A 20,875-nucleotide genomic window follows, 5' to 3' on the forward strand; every position below is an offset into this window, starting at 1 on the left:
CCAAGCAGGATTAGGAATCTATGGGAGACTTGTGTAGCTGACCTTGATAGGGAGGGTGTACATATAGGTCACTCCAAAGAGACTTAAGTGGGGAAGGACCACTTCATGTCAGACCTGTCAAGGACAAAACATATTAACAGGGCCAAGAGCACTGGGGCCAAATCCCACCTTTGACACTACCTTGGGCATGTCTCTCCTTACACTTAACGTTTCCTCATCTATAAAATTAGGAAAATGGATTAAATGAATTCTGAGGTCCCTCCCAGCCCTGACTCTGTACTCATATGATCCTTCTTCTTTGCACGAGATCCTAGATTGAATTTAGTCTCAGAACACAACCACTTTCTTCATGTGAGATCAGATGCAAGAAACCCTGGATAAAAACATGTGGTATTTACTTTGGGGCTCCATTCTTGATAACATAGCAAATCACATGTCTCCACTCTAGCTTTCGTGAGAGCCGGTCTTTCCTCTCTCCCCTTTCATTCTGTTTTGCAGGTCTTTGGCCTTATATAGTATGGACTTCTCAATTGTTTATCATTGATTTGGACACAGGCCTGAGTTATTCCAGGCACTTGCAGACTGAAAAAAAAACCAAAACAAAAAATCAGACTTAAATTCCTTTTATTTTTTAATGCTAATTGTCCCCCCTTTTTTTTGCATTTAACAACTAAATGTTTATTTATGAATTCAAGAGCACCAGCAACTCTGAGGTTACTTACCCAGGGTCACACAACTGGCAAATGTCAAGAGGCAGGATTCAAACCTAGATCTCCAGATTCCAGGTCTATTTCCCAAGTATGCAGTGGAAAGTCACAACTTCTTATCTGAAGCTATAGGCAAACTGTCTTTCTCTTCCCACCCCCTACCTCCCATTCCTGATGACTTCATGCCATTTCATATACTTCCCTAGCGCATATATGTGTCTTTGTATTTGGAATTGTAACACACACACACACACACACACACACACTAGCAGACAGCTGCCATAATTTTAAAAACAAGTTCTTGGATGTTGGGACTTAGTATCACAAAGACACTTGGACTTTTTGAAACTGACTCCCTTTCTGAAAACAGGCATGAGCAGGAAGAAATTTCTTGGCCCCTGAAAATATAGCCTATCCAGAGACATGCCCCAGGATTTATATCTGATTTTCACTTGGGAAAGGGGCAAGAAGAGCAGCCAGTGAGGCCAGGAGGCACAAAACCTGATGTTATGAGAGGAATTTGGTTTCAAAAAAGCTGAATTTGTCAGACCCATGGAGGTCACTCAGCATTACCCAAGAAACATCTGCTCTTTAGTTTCTCCTTTCTGTGACACTGACTTGTTTCTTAAAAACCCTCATTCTGCAGAGCTGTCTTCCTGAAAAACCAGATTCACTCCTCAGAAAAAAAAAAATTAGACTTGACATTTTGGTAGATGGCACTGGATGCCAGTGATATAATCTTGGCAGTGAGTCATAAGGCATATTTGACAAGGAACATTGTTGGCATTGGCCAAGCTTCCTAGGTAATGAGGGTCAGTGCTGGCTCATGGTCTTGTTGAGCCAGGCCAGACATCATCTGCTCCTTTAGGGGTTCTGATCATTTGAGTTCAGAATAAATTCACATTAGAAATAAAACATCCTTCAGTCTCACCAGATTTTTCCAGCCACAAAAGCTGGAATGGAGAGATGTGATCCTACCTCCCTCTAATCATTTAAAGTTCTGACCTTATGACAGTGCTCAAGAAATACATCACTCTGAAGGTCTATCTGACTTCCACTATATTTCAACAACCATTTATTAGGGACCTCCCTTGGGCTAGGCACTGGAGAGACAAAGATGAAAGCAATTCTACTTTGAGGGAGTTTAGATTCTACCAGTCTCAACCCTGAAAAACACAAAAATTAATCTGACTCAGGATCGTGGATGTAGAAACAGAAGGAACCTCTGGGGCCATGAAGCCCAATCCTGTCATTTTACAGGTGAGGACACTGAGATAAGCTCTAAGAAGCTGAGTGACTTGCCCAAGGGTCACGCTGTTGGGAGGCTTTGGACCCAAGTCCCGCTGTACTGCCTTGTGGTGATTTTGGTACTGATATTATATAAACAGTAATCAATCCGTACTGCAATAAGTATTACTTTTTATATATGTGTAATATCCAATTTTTTCTTGTTTCTTTTCTTTCTTATTTCCAATTTCCCTGATATCATGTATAGTTTAATCATTATCACATACATACATATATATACTCACATACATGATAAAAAGCAAAAATTCTGTATCTGGCTCCCCAACATTTAGGGTTCCATGCCTTTGTTCCCATTTCTCTCTCACATCCTAGGACCATTTTTTCCTCTAAATGACTTCCTTTCTTTCCCTATTTGATAATAATTTTAGAATCATATATTTAGAGCCTAGAGGGACTTTAAAAGTCATCAGTTAGCTTTATTTTTTTTTGTTTATCCGAGGTCCAAAACAATGGAAATTCTACTAAGTTTGGGTAATCTACCTAGGAAAGGACAGCATTCTCCCTTTGCTTTAGAAGTAGAGTGAAAAAGTCCCAAGCACTTCCTCTAATTGTGGCATAGCAATAAAAAAGAAAGCTTTTGAGGATGATTTCTGGCAGTGTTGGGACTTCAGAAAGAACTGGAGGAGAGCACTTGTCCATCCCGGGATAGAGAAAGAAGAGACTGAAGGAAAGGTTCAGGGTATATAGTCTAACCCAAGAGATTCTTATTCTCCGTATCCTGGACCACTGGGGCAGCCTGGTAATGCCTATGGACCCCTTTTCAGAAAAATGGTTTTAAATGTCCAAAATAAAATACATAGGATAACAGAGAAAACCAGTTATTCCAATATACAAACAAAAAAGAACAAAATTCAGAAACCAGATTAAGAACCTTGGTCTAGTCTCAATAGGGATCCACGTCCTTAGATAGGATGGCTCCAGGTCCTAGGCAAAGCCTGTTTTTGATGTGGGGAACAAAGAAAAGGAGCAGGGGGACCAGAATCCAAAGAATGATGGGTGTGCACATGCTTAGATGCCGTTCTATCCGCTTTCAAAAGAATGATCCCGAATTTGTGTCTGGCTCTAAATCAGTTAAGGATTTTGAATGCCCTGTTTGTTATAGTGAAATTTATTAAGAGAAAAAGGAAGCCTTCATTTTAAACTGATCTGACTACTTTTTCCGAGGGATCAGGGCCATTCAAACTATCATCAAAATGTTTTTAAAATTCAAAAACAAAAAAAAAATAGTTAAAGTTTAAAATAATTAATATGTTATTTGAAAAAAAGTAAGTGTGTGTATTTGTGATAGCACTTTGAGCCTCTTTGTATAATCGAAATGAATGAATTTCTGCCACATTTTTAGGACTTGGAACAGAACTGCTATTTGAAATTATTATAGGAGTTTGTAGCTGTTTTACTTCTATGACATCCTGTAATTTTTTTGATGCCAAGTAACTAATAATAATATTGTTCTTCTAAGGGGGAAAAATGTTTTTTGTAGTCATTTGTGTTGCCAAATATTTAATTCAGTTCAGCTTTTAAAAAAACAAACAAACAAAAACTCAACGACATACCAGGTACTTTGCTGGGCCCTATGTTCACAAAGACAAAAGGACAAAGTCCACACCTCAAAGAGCTTGCATTTTCCTGGGGTTACTAAGAAAACCTTGCAGTGACTAGATCCATTGTTTTATGGACAGTGCCTTCCGTCCACAAGGTTAAAAAATTTACTCAAGAAGAGGAAAGGGATTTAAGTTAGGAGAAAACTTTGGAGTCCTGAGTTACAATCAGTTATCTGGATCAACAAAGGGTGTGGACAAAAATTTACTGCTGCTTTGGGATCTGGGGAATTTAACCTTTCTCTGCTTTCTCCTCTTCCTCTGACCTCATCGCAGCCTGGTAAACCAGCATTATGTATCCTAGAGAGTTTCCTGCTCCCTTTAAATCTTGCTGTTTGATGAGATTTTTTATAATAGGTTTTGTCTGCAGATAAAGATAATCTGATTTTTATTGCGTTATGAACAACTGTCATAGTATCAGGAAAAATAAAGGGGAACTCCTGGACCAAAAGCCTCAAATTTAGTCCCAGATCTATATTGATTGAAGTTCTCTCTCTTTATTTTTCTGGAGATGCACATCTTTAATTGCTTGATTAATCATTGTTCTTTACTGCTTTATGGTCATAAGGAAGAAAACTCAGTACAGTTTCATGGTTTAAATGCTGTTCAAAGGTTTCTCACTAAGCCTTCAGGATGTTTGAAGAGAAAGGTAGAATATTAATGAATAAATTGATTATTGCAATTTACGTAAGCATGTAAGTTATTCATACATTTTTCTTGGCTGCAGGCAAGCATTTCATTTAGCCTGAAAACTGAAAGTTCTCTCATACCCTTTCAGGACATCATCCGACCTACCCATCACCCTTTGGAGTAATGCCAAGCTTCTAGATATAGAACAATAAACTAGTAGGCTTAGCATCCAGAAGATCTAGAATCTTGATCCTTATCTCGCATGTAGGAAAAAGTATATTCCACACATGGAAGATACCTTATTATGCAAAAGCATGGATAGGGACAATAGATGGAATGTTGTGGATAAGTGAGAAAAGAAGTAAGGCAGCTTATCTGGAATGTAGAATGTGTGGAGCATAGCAAAGTTCAAGAATCCTGGGAAGGTAGTCTGGAACCCAGGTGTGAAGGGCTTTATATGGAGAATGAAGGAGTTGATCGAGCAAAAGGAGAGCTTATTGAGCAGGGTAGTGAGTAACATGGGCAAGATTGGAGCTTTTAGGAATTTTAATTTGCCAGCTGCGTGGAGGATGGATTTGGAGAAGGGAGAGACTGTTAAAATACTCCAGGCAAGAGGTGATGAAACTCTGAACTAAAGGAGTGTCCACATGAATAGAGAGAAGGGTATGAATGTAGGAGGTGTGACAGTAGAATCAATAAGATGTGGCAAAACCGATTCAGTGTGAAATTGGGGAAGAGTGATAGTAGAAGAAGATTCTGGGGGTTGTAAATCTCAGTGACTAAAAAGATGATGGAACCCCCTGACAGAACCAGAAGAGTTAACAAGGATTGGCTGTAGGGAAGAGAGCATGTTGTGTTTTTGACACATTGAGTTTGAAATGCCTGTAGAGTTTGAAATGATTAAATGCCCAGTAGTCTGTTGGTGACTTGAACCCAGAAGAGATACTAAGGTTGGATATATAGATCCACAGGTGATCTGCAAAGAAAATTCTCAGTGAACTAAGCTATGAAGCATGGGAACTAATGAGGTCACCAAAAGAGTATGTCTATATAGAGAAAAGAAGGCCCAGGGGAAAAGCCTATCTTGGTTTACTGAGAAACACAGTAGTTAAACATTCTGACAGATTGTTTATAGCACTACTGCTTGGGAAATGTTGGTTTCTCCTTGGATCTTCTCTGCCATTCCTAGCTAGATCTTTCAAAAGTACAGCCTTGCCTACAGGGGCTGCTTCGATTAGCTGGCATTTTAGTGCCCATTACTTCATTAGGTCTGTGACAGGGCATGAGTTTATTTATATACATTTAAAGCTATGCATTTATTTTATATCCCATCAGCATTGATAGTGGTCTAACTGGAACCTAGAAGGCCAGAATCTTGGAGGAAGCCAGGATGACTTGTATTCAAATTCTGCCTCACAAATTTACTAGCTGTGTTCAACCTTAACCTCCTTGTGCCTCAGTTTTCTCATTTATGAAAGGAGGAGATCAGACTTGATGGCTTCTAAGGTCCTAATCTGTTTCTATATTCTCTTAATCCCTGAGTTTCCTCTGGCAGAGATCAGAGAGTTCCATGTTTTCACGTTATTAAGGCAGCCCGTCTTTTTGTCTCCATCTTGGAAGACTTCTTCCTCCCATCAACCAACTTGCTGATGAGGATCATTTGATTATTTCTTTGACACTCCCTTCAAGGTTCATCTTAGATTCCACCCATTACAGTTCTCCGTGAAGCCTTTCCTAATCCCCTCTGTTGTTAGCGCTCCTTCTTTCTTTCCTCCAGGTGACTTGTTATTAACTTATCAATGCCCCAGATAATCATGGCACATACCCACACACACAGAGACACATGCAGGCTCACTGTACACACCCAACAGAACATGTGCAATTCTTCAAGAGGAGAGACTTTCATTTTTTTATCACCTCACATAGTATGTGTAATATGGGAAATGCTTGTATATCTGGTGACTTTCTCAAGCACGCAGATTTCTTTCCACTGCAATAGGCTGAGCTTGGACTATCTCCAAGAAACACAATTTCCTTGAAAGATTACTTCAACTGGCCTCCTCTTTGTCAGTCACAGTAATACCTTCCATTTTGAAAGAATTTAAGGATTTCAAAATGCCTTCCTCATCAGAGTCCTGTGAAGGAAGTTTCTGTTTTTGTGGTTGTTCAGTTATTTAAGTTGTACCGGGCTCTTTCATGACCCTGTTTGGGATTTTCTTGGCAAATATACTAAGGGAATTTGCTACTTCCTTCTCCAGCTTCACTTTACAGTTGAGAAACTAAGGCAAAGAGTGTTAAGCGACTCGCCCAGGATAACTTAGCTAGTAAGTGTGTGAGGCCAGATTTGAATTCACAAAGACGAATCTTCCTGTCTCCAAGTCGAGCACTCCATATTATGTCACCTAGCCACCCATATGTATATGTGGTGTCCTGTACAAAACCTGAACGCTATTTTCTTTGTAAGCAGTCTCTCTTTGTTATACTACAATGAGTCCCTAGAATCAGTGGGGGGGAATGATCTGTTACACGAACAGTTTGTAAGGACAGTTTGTTGGAAAGGGCCGGTTTCACAAAGTAATGTCTCCCCAATATCCTCTTGGTCTTTGATCAGTCAGTTAAGCATGTATTAAGCAATGTGGTAGGCATTAGGAATTAAAAGATAAAAAAGAAACAGTCCCTGTAAGTAGGTACAAAATTTATACAAGGTAAATACAAAATTGATACAACTAGCATCACAGTGGCTAGAGTGCTAGGTCAAGAGTCTCAAGGATGGCCTCAGACACTAACTGTGTGACCCTGGGCAAGTCACTTAACCCAGTTTGCCTCAGTTTCCTCATCTGTAAAATGAGCTGGAGAAGGAATAGCAAACCACTTCAGTACCTTTACCAAGAAAACCCCAAATGGGGTCACGACACAACCGATAGACTGAAGCACAGCACGCATAAAACTTTTCTATACATACTTGCACTTATCACTCTTTCTCTGGATGCGGATGTCTTTCTTGCTACGTCTTTTATAGTTATTTTGTATAGTGATAATAGTCAAGATAGCTTATTCACTCAGTCATTCTTAAAATAATATTGCTGTTACTGTATACAAAGTTCTCTGGGTTCTGCTCATTCTTGCAAGTCTTTCAACGCTTTTCTAAAATAATTGAGCTCATCATTTCTCATAGTACAGTCGACTTCCATCACAATCATATACCGTGACTTGTTCAGCCATTCCCCAACTGAAGGGCATCCTTGCAATTTCCAGTTCTTTGCCACCACAAAAAGAGCTGCTATGAACGTTTTAGAACACACAGGTTCTTTTCCTTTTTGTCTAAACATCTATGGAAATAGACCAAATAGTGATATTGCTGAGTCTAAAGATACAGGTAGCTTAATAACTCTTTGGGACTAATTCCAGATTGTTCTCCAAAATGATTGGATCATTTCCACCAATGATGAATTAGCATCCTACTTTTCTATATCCCCTTCAACATTGTTGCTTTCCTCTTCAATCATTTCCTAGCCAATCTGACAGGTATAAAATGATATCTCAAGGTTGTTTTAATTTGTATTTCTCTAATCAATAATTATTTAGAGCATTTTTATATGACTATGAATTGTTTTAGTTTTTTCATCAGAAAACTGCCTGTTCATATCCTTTAACTATTTATTAATTGGGGAATGACTTCTATTCTTACAGATATGACAAAGTTCTTTACATATTTGAGATGTGAGATCTTTATCTGAGAAACTTTCTATAAAAAAATTCCCCAATTTTCTGCTTTCCTTCTGATCTTAGCTGCATTTGTTATACTTATACAAAAACTTTTTAATGTAATTGAAATTATCCATTTACACCTGACTTTGCTCTCTGTCTGTTTCTAGTCATAAATTCTTTGCCTATCCAGAAGTCTGATAAGTAATCAGTTCTATGTTCTTCTAATCTTCTTGTAAAATCTCTTTATATCTAGGTTATGTATCCATTTTGACCTTATCTTGGTAAATGGTGTAAGATATTGGTCTGTGTTCAGTTTCTGCCATACTGCTTTCCAGTTTTTCCAACAATTTTTTTTTTACCAAATAATGAATTCTTATCCCAAAATCTTCAGTCTTTACACTTGTCAAATACAAAGGTTATAGTGTTTATTTACTGCTGTGAATTGTGTGTCTACTCAATTCCACTGATCTATCTTTCTGTTTCTTAGCAAGTACCAGATACTTTTGATAACTACTGTTTATAATATAGTTTAAGATCTGGTACTGTTAAAACTCCTTCCTTTACATTTTTTCATTAGTTCCTTTGATATCTAATTCAGTAAAAAAAATTTTGGTTTAGACAATATTGACATTTTTATTATATTGACCCTGCCCACCCATGAACAATCAATATTTCTCCAATTATTTGAATCATTTTATTGGTATAAAAAGGTTTTTTTGTAATTTTGATTATATAGTTCTTGAGTTTGTTTTTAGCAAGTGTACTCTGAAAGTGGTATGTTTTTTAAAACAAAAAAGGGGAAAAATCAGGATCAGTTGACCAATACATTGAAAAAGTCTGAAAATAGGTGCAGTGTGCCACATTTGTGCACCTTCTACCTCTCTCCTGCAAAAGGGTGGGTTAGGAGCATTAATTCTGCAACATTCAATCTTGATGTGTGTGCGTGTGGTTCTTTACTTTGTAGCTGTGTATATTGCTTTCTTAGCTTTGCTTATTTCATCCTACTTCAGTAGAATTTTACGTGCCTCCATATTAATCATATCTATCATTTCTCACAGAACAATAATATTCCACTACATTTACATACTGCAGTTTATTCAGCCATTCCCCCAGTCAGTGGGCATCTACTTTTGTTTTCAATTCTTTGCTCTCGCAGAAAGTGCTATTATAAATATTTCAGGGAATCTGGAGACTTTCTTCTTATAAATGGCTTCCTTGGGGTATAAGTCTCGTAACGGAATCTGTGGGTCAAAGGGCATGGGCACTTTAATTTTTTTTTTCAAATTGACCTCCAAAGCAGTTGTACTGGTCTGTAGCTCTACCAACATTGCACCCCCGTGTCTATTTTTCTTCCCATAACTCCATCAACATTGACTATTCCCATCTTTTGTCATCTTTGCCAGTTTGCAAGGTGTGGAGGGAAACTTCAAGGTTGTTCGGATTTACATTTCTCTTATTATTAGTCATTTGGAGTATTCTTTCTTCTTGTTGTTAATAGCTGGCTGTTCTTTTGAGAACTATTTGTTTACATTCTTTAACCACTTAGCTATTGGGGAATGGTTTTGATTATATTGTGGTATATATTTGGTTAAGGCTAACACACAAATAACAGCACCATAGAAACAGTGACAGAGGAAAGGCTTTGAGTCTTAGAAGATATGGGTTCTAGTCGTGACATTTAACTTCTGTGCCTCAGTTATTGTACCCTCTTCAGATTTCTCATAGCAGTATCTGTACCTTTTCTTTTCACTTACCACGTTCTGCCTTGTATCATTTTTCCTTTTGTGCATGTATTATATCTTCCAGGTGGTAAATACCTTGAGGGCAGGATCTATAGCTTTAAAATAATGAAATTTTTAAGGTTTGAAAAATATTTTCTTCCTCATATCCCTTTGACCTAAATATTCCAAGTATCATCCCTAATTTCACAGATGGCAAAAATGAAAGTTTGGAACCTTGTACTATAGTTTATTTTTTCTTCTGGTCCTCAGTGAAACATTAATATTTTGGTTAATGATGAATGTAAAGAAGCAGGTTCAATTTTTTTGTAGCCTGATGCTAATCTTCAACTCTCTTTTTTTCTATGTCTCTTATTTCTGATTTTTCTCCTTTATTCACATTATAGGTGTTCCTGGATCCATGCCAAATGCATCCTGGGAAGGAAACCTCAGAGCTATAAAGTGGCGCGACATGGAAAGTGAACATGGAGGTTGTCATGGTAATGCCCTTTGTTTCATCTTTACTGCATTTTCTCATTAGATGTCTCAAACTCAGAATGTTTCCAGTAGAACTCATTATCCTCATCCTCAATTCCATCTCTCTCCTAAACTTTCTTATTTCTTTTGAGGGCTCCTTCTTCACCACAATCCTTACAGTTACCTGGGGCAGCTAGGTGGTGCAGTGGATAGAGCACCAGTGCAGGAGTCAGGAGGACCTGAGTTCAAATCTTACCTCAGACACTTGACACTCATTAGCTGTGTGACCTTGGGCAAGTCACTTAACCCCAATTGCCTCATTCTGGGTCATCTCCAGTCATCCTGATGAATATCTGGTGACTGGATTCAAATGGCTCTGGAGGAGAAGTGAGGCTGGTGACCTGCACAGCCCTCCCTCACTCAAAACAAAGTCAAGTGCAAGTCATATCATCATTTCTCTGATGGCATAGTCTTCTTCAGCAACAAAGGATGAACACATCCAGTTCCCCAAGTTCCCCATCTCAGTCAACCTCACCCTCATATTCCTCATCCACCCCACATAGACATTTAATTCAGATCTTATCATTTCTACCTCTTCAACACTTCTTTCATCCAACCCTTTCTACTCACAAGGCTACCATCTTAATTTAGGCCCTCATCACCTCTCATCTAGATTACTGCAACAGTCTCCTTAATTGTTTCCCTCCCTCAAATCTCTCCCCTCTCCATTCCATCCTCCACCTAGCTAACTACCAAAGTGATTTTCATAAGACGCAGGTCTGGTTCTCCTACTTAGCAAACTACAGTAGCTATCTATTACTTAAGAAATTCAAATAGAAGTTTCTTTATTTGGCATTAAAACCCTTCACAAAATAGCACTACCCTATTTTTCCAATTACTACACATTATTGCCTTCACACACCCTATGGTCCAGCAAAAGTAGTCTTCCCACTGTTCCTCATGTACAACATTGCATCTTCTATCTCACTGCCTCATGCTTAGAATAACTCAGTCCTGCCTTTTGGAGCCTTCAGTTTACTGGAAGACTCATCTCAAACACCACACTCTACACAAAACCTCTGATGCCTAATGTCTTCTCCTCTAAAGGCCTTTGTCTCTATTTAGTATATACCCATCTATGTGCATGTTGTCTTCTCCACTAGAGTGTGACTCATTAAGGACAAGTACTGTTTCACTCTTGTCTTTGTGACCCTGTAACGGGGCCCATTGCCTCACACTGTTGGCATTCAATAAATGCATATTGATTCCTTGATGGGTTGATTGGTTATAATAGAGACATTTAATAATACAGTATGTAGGTAGTATCTAACATGTAAGATAGAATACATATATGTTATATATTTGTGTAATTATATTTATGTTGTATATGTATATAATGAAATATATAAATATAAAAGAGACATAATTGATTATTATAGAGACATTTTATACGTGCGCAAAGTACGTCTTTTGATATATTTGCACAGATGGAATTTGCAGCATAAAGCACAGGAGGAGAACTGAGTTACCAGTCAATGCCTTTGGACCAAACCATTCATCACTCTAACTCATACTTTGAAAAGACAGTCTCTAAAGGTCTTGAAGTCCTAGCAAGATACTGCTTTAGGTCATTCTTCTCCTTGGATGTGTAAGGCTACTGATGACTACAATTAATGAGTTGCTTGCTTCTTAGATACATAATTCATTTTGCCGTTCTTTTTCTTCCTCTCTTGTCCTCTGTAGGTTATAGATAGTGGTTAGGATTGGGTGTGGGTGGAGGGCAGAATAAGAGATCCAGTTCCTTTTTTTTCCACCACACTCCTTGATTTAGCCAATCAAAAAGCCCTTCTCCATACTTATTAACGACTTTTCTTTGTTCCTCTTAAGCAACAGGAACTCACCTCCCTTCAGTCACTTCCTTTGTGGACCTTTAGAATAGAATATGTGCTTTGAAAGATGCCTGTGTAAGCCTCTTGGCACAGGATGATATGATGCCTGTGACACCGGTTTCCGTGGAACTAACTTTGTTTATGGCCTTGGGAAAGGGGAAGTTTGGGAATTAGGAATAATGAAGAAGTTACATAACCAGCCCTAATGAAGTTACATAACCAACCCAAATGAAGTTAGTTACATAACCAACCTGAGAGGGAGTATCGTTGCTATTCTGTTCAGAATATTAATCTTGGACTGGTGTGTGTGTGTGTGTGTGTGTGTGTGTGTGTGTGTGTGTGTGTGTGCGCGCGTGTGTGTGTGTATGTTCTTTCTAATATTCTCCATATTTACTCTTTAATTTCCTCAAGTAGAAAGATGGCCTCTATTTTGCCTCCCAATTTAGTTTCCTTATTCTTGTTATTCATACCTGCTAATTCCCTCTCCCTGCCCTATCCTCTCCCTTTTCTTCTCTCTCCTCTCCACCACATTCTTACGCATTCCAAACCAGCCATATCTCCACTCAGTCTCATCTGCTAGCAGCCCCCTAACTGCCATTTCCCTTGAACCCTGAGGAACTCTCCTAGATTGTGGAAAACCACAGCTTGACCCTCACTTTTTTCTCACAAGAACTGACCGTCCCCTATAGACACAGAGTAACTCTCTACTCTCTGTCATAGAAGTCTTATCTTCTCTTTCAACCTTGAACTCAAAGAGAAAACAGAAAACACTGCCTGCTCCTTGCTTCCTAGGGCTGCCTGCTGTTGTTTAATCATTTCAGTTGTGTCTTACTTTTCATGACTCCTTTTGGGATTTTCTTGGCAGAGGTACTAGAGTGGTTTGCCATTTCTTTTGCCAGCTCATTTTACAGATGAAGAAACTGAGGCAAAGAATATATAACTCACTTTTATATTGAGTCATATAATAACTCAATTTTGTCATAACTCACTTTTAAATCTGTTTGACTCTCTACATAGCCTGGAGCACAGTGGTCAGCCTCTTTATTATTGCTCTTATCCACCCTCTAGGTTGCCGCGACTTTTGGCCAAGGCAGCTTCCTGACCACAATGTGTTTCTGGATAAAAATCAACAAACCCATTCAGAGCTGGGCTATTACCTTCAAATGAGATCTCATCCCTGCTCAGCAGCTCCTTTCATACTTTTTCTTGTTTCCTCGGTGTATTTCTCCAGGCAATAAACAAGTATTTATTATATAGCTATCTTCTGTAAAATAATCTAGAAAAGAAAATGGCAGACCACCTCCATATCTTTGCCAAGCATATCCCCAAAAGGGGTCACAAAATGTAGGATGCAACAGAAAAATGACAGTATTATGCTAGGTGCTAGGGCTACAAGCACAATTAGTAAGGATAATCATAGCTGACACTTATACAGCACTTACTATGTGTCAGGCTTCGGGCATCGTACTTTACAAATATTAGCTCACTTGATCCTTACAACCACCCTGGCAAGTAGCTACTATTAGAATTCCTATTTTACAGTTGGAGAAACTGAAGCAAATCGAAGAAAGTGCCTTGCCCAGAGTCACACAGTTAATACATGTCGGAGGCTGCATTCGAACTCAGGTCTATCCTGTCTCTAAGCCTGGCACTCTATCCACGGTGTCACCAGCTGCCTCAATGAATGAAACAGTCTCCACTTGAAAGGAGCATACATTCTAATGGAAGACACAACCAGTGAATATATATAAATGTTTACAGAAAAAAATATGAAGACATGACAAAATAAAAATTAGTTATGTGCAGGGTAGTTGGGGAGGGACAGCTCTAGCAGTTGAAGCGACCAGAAAAGGCTTAAGGTGGTAGATCACGCTTTGGGTTTCCTTTTGCTCAAAGGAAGCAGAAGGGATTCTCTGAAGCAAGAGGTTTGAGAAGCCATTGCCTTCAAGACCTGGGGGACAGCTACTGGTGCAAAGGCCCAAGGAAGCACACAGAGCATCTTGTATGCAAAACACAGAAAAGGCCAGTTTGCCTCAACTGCAGGAAGTGGTATGATGTCCAGTGAGGCTTGGTTGGGGTCCAGGTTGTGACTGAGCTTTAAAAGAAAAACAAGAGAATTTATATATAATCCTGTAAGCATAGGGAGCTACTGAGTAGGTGAGTAATTCAGACTGGTGTTTGAGGAAAATCACTTTGGCAAGTGTGGAGCATGCACTGGTGTGGGGAGAGCTTCACCCTCTCAGGTTTTACAGATGTACCCTCTTCCTTCCTAAGGCTAGCAAGGATCCATTATCCCAATCACATCTCCCCTCATCCACTCTGGAATCTTGACCCTTCTATTTCTAGCATCTAGTTTCTCCCCTCTGAAGGCCCCCTCCCCTCTGCCTTCAAGTCTGCTCAGGTGTCCTAATTATTAACAACCTAATTACTCAACCACTCTTCAAGCTGTCATCTTTTTTTTCTTCTCATTTACCACCACACTCCTAAAACATGTTCTTACTGCTTCCTTTGTCCACAGCTAACTTAATTCCTCTGAAATCTAACTTCAGTACCCATTACTCTACTGAATATACATTCCCATTTACTTCTCAGTTGCCCAAATCGAATATCTTTTTCTCAGTATTCCTTCTCCTTAACCCCTCTGTAGCATTTGACACCTCTGATCATTCCCTCATTGAGATTTTCTTCTCTGTTGGTTTCTCTCCAGCTGTGCCTTCCTTGTCCCTTTTGCTAGTTCCTCATTTTTCATCCTTATTGTGAGTAATCTCTAGGACTACTTTTGGTCTATGTTCTTTTCTCCTTATATGCTACCCTTTGCAGAATTTATGCCTTTAACTATGGCTTTGGTCTATATAACTTCCATATCCATTTACCCAGCCCTTTCTCTCCTGAACTCTGCCTTATGGAACATTTCTCTTTGCATATACCTGTTACCTCAAACTCAAAAGTCTAAAATTAAACTCATTGTCTTTCCAAAATAACCTTCCTTCTTGATTTAACCATTCATCTGCTACCATTTTCCTGGGCATCAAGACATGAAACCTTATGATTATAGCATTCCCTTATCCCCAAGATATCAAATTGATCACCACGTCTTTTCCTTCATAATTGTTCTTAAATCTATTCTTCGCTTTCCATTCTTGATACATCCAACTTTGCCCTTATTATTTCCAGCCTTGATTATTGTAATGAAATTCTCAGTCTTTCCCAGCTGCATAGCCCTGATAAACTCACCTTCTGAAAATATCACTTTCCCAAAATTCTCTTGCTCAAAAACCTTCAATGGCTCTCTATTACCTACAGAATAAAATCTAGGTTTCTTAGTGTGGCATTTAAGGTCTTTTACAAGTTAAACTCAGCTTGCTTTTCCCAGTACTATTCTACACAACTACAATCCTCCAGAAATTCTAATATGCACTAGTTATGTAACCTTGGATAAATCACTCACTCTGAGCTTAATTTTTTTTCCCTGCAAATTAGACCGGATGACCTATAAGAACAACAGTAGTAGCTGACATTTATATAACATTAAATTATGCATTATTTCAAGTTCCTTCCAGTTATTAAATCCTAATTTTTTGCCCTATAACACCATATATATTATTCTCTCTGGTTTTTGGTAATGTCATTCCCCATTGCCCTTTCCATGTAGCCAGACGCTACCTATACTTTAAGATCATCACTTCATTCAGTTTTGCTGGACATCTTAGTCTAGTGATTTCTATCCTCTCTATATTCTTAGGTACTTAAAATGAGCATCATTCAAATGCCATTAGACATATTCTGGCTTATTGAATTATTGCAAGATCCCCATCGAGATAAATTATGTCATACTTATCTTGTATTTGCATAATACCTTAGCCAATGCTAGGCACAAAGTGTCAAGGAACAAAAAAAATATGCTTCTACAGATCAAAAGCACACCCTCCATACTTTGAAAACAAATGTTTCGGTTTTTTAACTCTTTTTTTCTTGTTTTCTCTTCATTTGCAGGTCACTACGTACGTGACATTTGTATCTATGGAAACGGTGACTTAAAATGGCTATATGACTCCCCAAATATGTTTGCTAACAAGTTTGAGCTTAAAACATATCCACTTACTTTAGAATGCCTAGAGCTGAGGCTTAGAGAAAGAACCTTAAACCAAAGTGAAATTCCAATACAATCAAGCTGGTATCTTTGACCCTCCATGACTCGGGATTCAAGAGAGTCACGACAAGAACGAAGGTTTAATTAATGACTTTTAGTTTGGAAAGGAAGCTTTTTATTACTTAAAGATCTGGTCTTTATCAAGTCACAGTTATCAAGGATTAGCTCTAAGATGACGATGAACATATTGACCACCCAAGATGAAATATTGGCCACAGAAGAAGCTGGTTTCCAAGTAATGAGCATGAACTGGTTGAGTACCTGTGAGTTGGGCACCTGTGACTTTTTTCATTCTACAAATTTCAACTATTGATATATTATAGAATAATAATTGGGCCGTGATTTTATCTAAGACTTGTTATGGCTACACAGATATCCAAAGCATGCTGAAATATAAAGAAAAAAACCTAATGCTCTTGTTCCTGTGTTTGTGACAAAGCACACACCCCCAAGAAGTAATTATTTCTGATTTATAACAGTGCCACAGTGAGACATAGACAAATTCCATGTTCTTTATAGCATATACACACTTAACAATAACTAGGTATCTGGCTCTCTTTTCACCAAACCCAGGCTGACAGAATTGAGGGCAGATATTGGTTCTGCAGTAGTGGTATCTTTGGTTTTCTGTAGTCTATAGATTACGGATATTTTATAATGTCTTCAGCAAAAGATAGAGCAAGGCTTGAGATACTGAATGGTGTCTGCTTCATTGAAAAAAAAAGTCTGTGAAATTGTGCTTTCTCCATTACAAATTCTAGGTTTTCTATGTCCTTGGTTCTTTTATATTTACCCACTAAGCAAGGAGTTGTGATGCTAGCCTGGGTATTTGCTGGAGAGCAGATGTGAAATGAAGAAAATCTCAACTTTACTGAAGCATGGATTTCTTCTCTGTGTGTATGGGGAAGACAATGCACTTTTATATGTCTGTGGGGTTTGAAAAGGAATGAATTCTTTAAGTGCTGCTTGAACTCTCTGTGGTATCAGACCTAATCACTACACCTTTCTCTGATTCCTTCTATGCCTTTTTAATAAGAGCATCCCAGAGAGTAGATTGTACTCTGTCTAGCAGAGCTTTACCTTGAGCCAGGATAAAATAGCTTTGTCAGGTGGTGCTAGATATAGGAATATAAAACAGTACAGATTTTGTTTCCATTCACCTTTTTAATAAAACAAAACAAGTAACTGGGCATTCATCCACAAGGAAAAGATTCTAAGGCCCTGAAAACTGATCAAGGAAGTTACCAAAGTACTAGGAGTTGTAGGGATTCTAGAGAATTGTAGAACCTCATTCTTTTAGTGTGATGCAATTAGGATTTCAGATACCCACACCTGAGTTTTCCAGAATTGTTGTCAGACCATGGAGGTTTCACGTCAGGGAACTAGCTTGAGACCAAGTTGAAGGAAAAGGAACTTGACCAACCACCTTGAGAGGAAATATTACAGGTTCTTTGGTAACTGGTTCCCCCTGTTAGAATGTTGCATCATTTCTGAAGCTGGAACCTACTCAGAAGGAGAACAGAAGCCACAGTTATTTTTCTTTAGAGGAAGTCAGATCATTTTGTATTCCATTATGTCATTTTAGGCCATTTTACTGTGATCAGGAGAATGTGTTCCCACTATGACAAAAGCCAGCCTCCTCAGTAACATTTGATTGAAGTCTGTGTTGGCATCCCATGGGTACTTTGGATTGCTACTTTTTTTTTTAAATTAAAATTCTTACTACAGAAATAATAGTATATATTTAGATAAGAAAATGGTATTTTTTCTTCTGTAATTTGTGCTTGTTCGAAGTTATACCTGTGTCACATTTAAGGGGACCAACTTTGCCAAAGGGAAAAATATTATTTTTCCTGTTAAAGAAAAAACTGTGACCAAACGGAGAGAGACCATCCAAGTTGTAACCAGTGATGTCAGAAAAAAGATTCTGAAGATCTAAATGAATAAGCTGGAAGCAAAAGACTGCTTTATACACTGGACTTTGCCAGGGGAAATCTTTCAGGAATAGAGTTTACACTTCAGCTGTTGCTCTCCTACACCATTTTCAGGGGGAACAGGTTGGAGGGGAGCTGCAAGCTGATAGATGATCACTGGCCTTCTTGGTATGCCTTTAAACTACTGATTATGTCTTTGTTTTGAATGACTTTTGTGTTATGTTTTCATTAAAATAAATTAATATATTGCTATCCACTTTCAGAGGACAATGCGTAGAAGTTGCTGGTGTTGTTAATTGTATGGTTGGGAAAGGCCATTATAAAAGGCAGTTCTCACATAAGCATTCTTTAATTTGAAGGAGGTAAAAGGAAATGAGAACCTTCTTCAATTTGCTGAGAATACTTCAATGCAAAGCAGTGATGTCAAACTTATATAGAAAGAGGTGGGACCCTAGATAAGGGTCCCTAAAGGTTGCATATTGATTTAGAAAACCACATATTAACATCTATGTTTTATTGTATATTTATTTTGTTAAATAGTTCCCAATTACATTTTAATCTAGTTAAGGGTGCAAAGGTGCCACTCTTTTTGACACCTCTGATCTAAAAGATGTCATCAACAAAATAATATAATTGGAAAAAGGGATGGACCAATCATATGGCAAGAGCAAGGGGTAACCATGGGAAAGCCTATATGGTTCATTAGAATTCATGCAATATCAAGAGAACATAAGGATGGTTCCTAGCACATTGATTGGATCGCATGGCAGTTTTAAGGGTGGACATAAAGGATTGAATGGGGAAAAGGAGTGAGATGATGAATTTCAGTCTTTATCATTAGAGGGAATTAACCAAATTGATGAGTTCATAGAATTTAGGCAAGTTAGGTGGCAAAGTGGATAGAACACAATGGACCTCAAATCAGGAAGACCTATATTCAAATCCAGTCTGAGTTAACAGTGTGACCCTGGGCAAGTCACTTAACCTCAACCTCAGTTTCTCGTATGTAAAATGGGGATTATAATAGCATCTGTCTCCCAAAGTAGTTATGACAATAAAATGAGATAATATTAGGAAAGTGCTTTTCAAACCTTAACCTGTAGTGTAGTGTAGTTCACTCCAACCAATTTTGAAATTCCATTGTGAGCATTTACATCTTAGAAATCAATGAATGCTAATAAAACAGAGGACTGATTTGTTGTTTTGTTGATTGTCTAGATTTTTAAGTGATGGATAAAATGCTAATAATGCAGATTAAACCTAGAAGTGTGCCCTGTTTACATTTTTTTCTTCTGGTTGTTAAGCATTTACCAGCATACCTCTGTTTAAAGTGCTTTGTAAATGCTCTGGCAGTTATTATTACAGATCCATTGGAGTTCCAACTATTTCAAAACTACCTTAAGGATCTTCCAAGCAATCTATGTATCATTAGATATTGGGTTGGGTTTTTTTTTGTTTTTGTTGATCAAGAATTGTAGCTGAAAAATTTATCCAGTGACTAACCCTCTAATATTAGCATTCCAAACTTATCTAGAATGATCCCCTGATTGCAGATACCAGATATTACCATGTCTTTATTTGAAACCTTTCTACCTTCAGAGAACCTTTTACAGCATGTGTTCTGCTGCTCTAGCCTTTGAATAAACAAATTTAAAAGCATTAAGCATTTATTATATGCTAAACACTAGGGATCCAAATACAAAAGTAGAGATAAACCTTGGCCTCCAGAAGCTTATATTCTAATAAGTGAGATGACACATTGGAGAGTGGTGGCAAGGAATAGGTGTTTTAGTTTTAAAAGATATGGAGATGGTGAGTAGAGGCATTGAGGGAGAAGGTTGCCGCCTATTCTTTCAGTAGCAATGATAGTGTTGATTGGATTATGGTTCTAGAATTACAAAATGGAGTGGTGGAAAGATCAGGATGAATAAATGAAATCTATTGGAGTCCCTTAAGTATAGTGGGCCACCTGTTTCCCAAGGTTGTTGTGATAACAAAATGAGATAATATTTGTAAAGTGCATTTCAGTTTTTAACCTGTGGTATGCTGGAGCTGCCTCTAAACAATTTTAAATTTTCAGTGAGGTAAAATAGCCTTTGAGAATCTACCTTGGAAACATTGGAGCATGATTGTAGTAGAGTCTTCAAAATTTAAAAGAAATAAATGACTTTTTAGTTATTTCAGTTGTACCAGACTCTTTGTGACCCCATGTAATGGCAATCAAAATAGGATCCTTTGCTGCTTTTGTTTTAATATAATCAAGTGCCTCTGATTGAATCTTGCCCTTATCAATCAAGAGTCATTCAAGGAGTAAAGTACCAAAACAAGAATTTCTTTAACTAGAAATAGTATATGTATTTGTATTGGTAATTATTTTAATGTGATTAAAGATCTTCTCCATCCATTAATGGACCTGCCCATTGAGGGGAGTCTGATTAGGGAAGATTTGTAGGAGCAGTCACAGCTTTTGTTAACGAGGCACTGGCTCTAAAAAATGGTATAAATACTCTGAGGGTGAGGTTTTACTTTGGGGCTTAGTTTTTGTAAGAGTGTTTGGCCAGCTGAGGATTCTGGGAAGCCGCTAAGGAGATAGCACAAAGTCTGAAGGCTAAGTACAAAACCTTGACCCAGTTGGGGTCAAGCCTGTCCCATCAGGAAGTACTCAGGGTGAGGACCAAGGCCATCCTATATTTCCCCAACATGAGTATGCTGAGATAGCCTTGCAGGTCAACCTTGAAAGTCTGCCCACCAGCAAA

General features: G+C 38.2%; 1 protein-coding gene across 2 annotated transcripts in view; it reads left to right on the forward strand.

Moving 5' to 3' along the window:
* The window catches only part of GCNT2 (glucosaminyl (N-acetyl) transferase 2 (I blood group)), a 100,548-nt gene extending 80,251 nt beyond the window's left edge, over window positions 1–20,297 (forward strand). The window contains exons 2-3 of one of the 2 annotated variants that reach the window (XM_072603796.1): window positions 10,077–10,169; window positions 16,029–20,297. In XM_072603796.1, coding sequence (XP_072459897.1) covers window positions 10,077–10,169; window positions 16,029–16,219 — 284 coding nt within the window. In that variant the 3' untranslated portion in view covers window positions 16,220–20,297. The remainder of the gene's footprint in view (window positions 1–10,076; window positions 10,170–16,028) is intronic. The other variant, XM_072603795.1, reaches the window with a different exon arrangement.
* Window positions 20,298–20,875: the final 578 nt, after the last annotated feature.

The sequence above is a fragment of the Notamacropus eugenii genome, chromosome 4 (assembly GCF_028372415.1).
Source record: "Notamacropus eugenii isolate mMacEug1 chromosome 4, mMacEug1.pri_v2, whole genome shotgun sequence".
NCBI lineage: Eukaryota > Metazoa > Chordata > Mammalia > Diprotodontia > Macropodidae > Notamacropus > Notamacropus eugenii.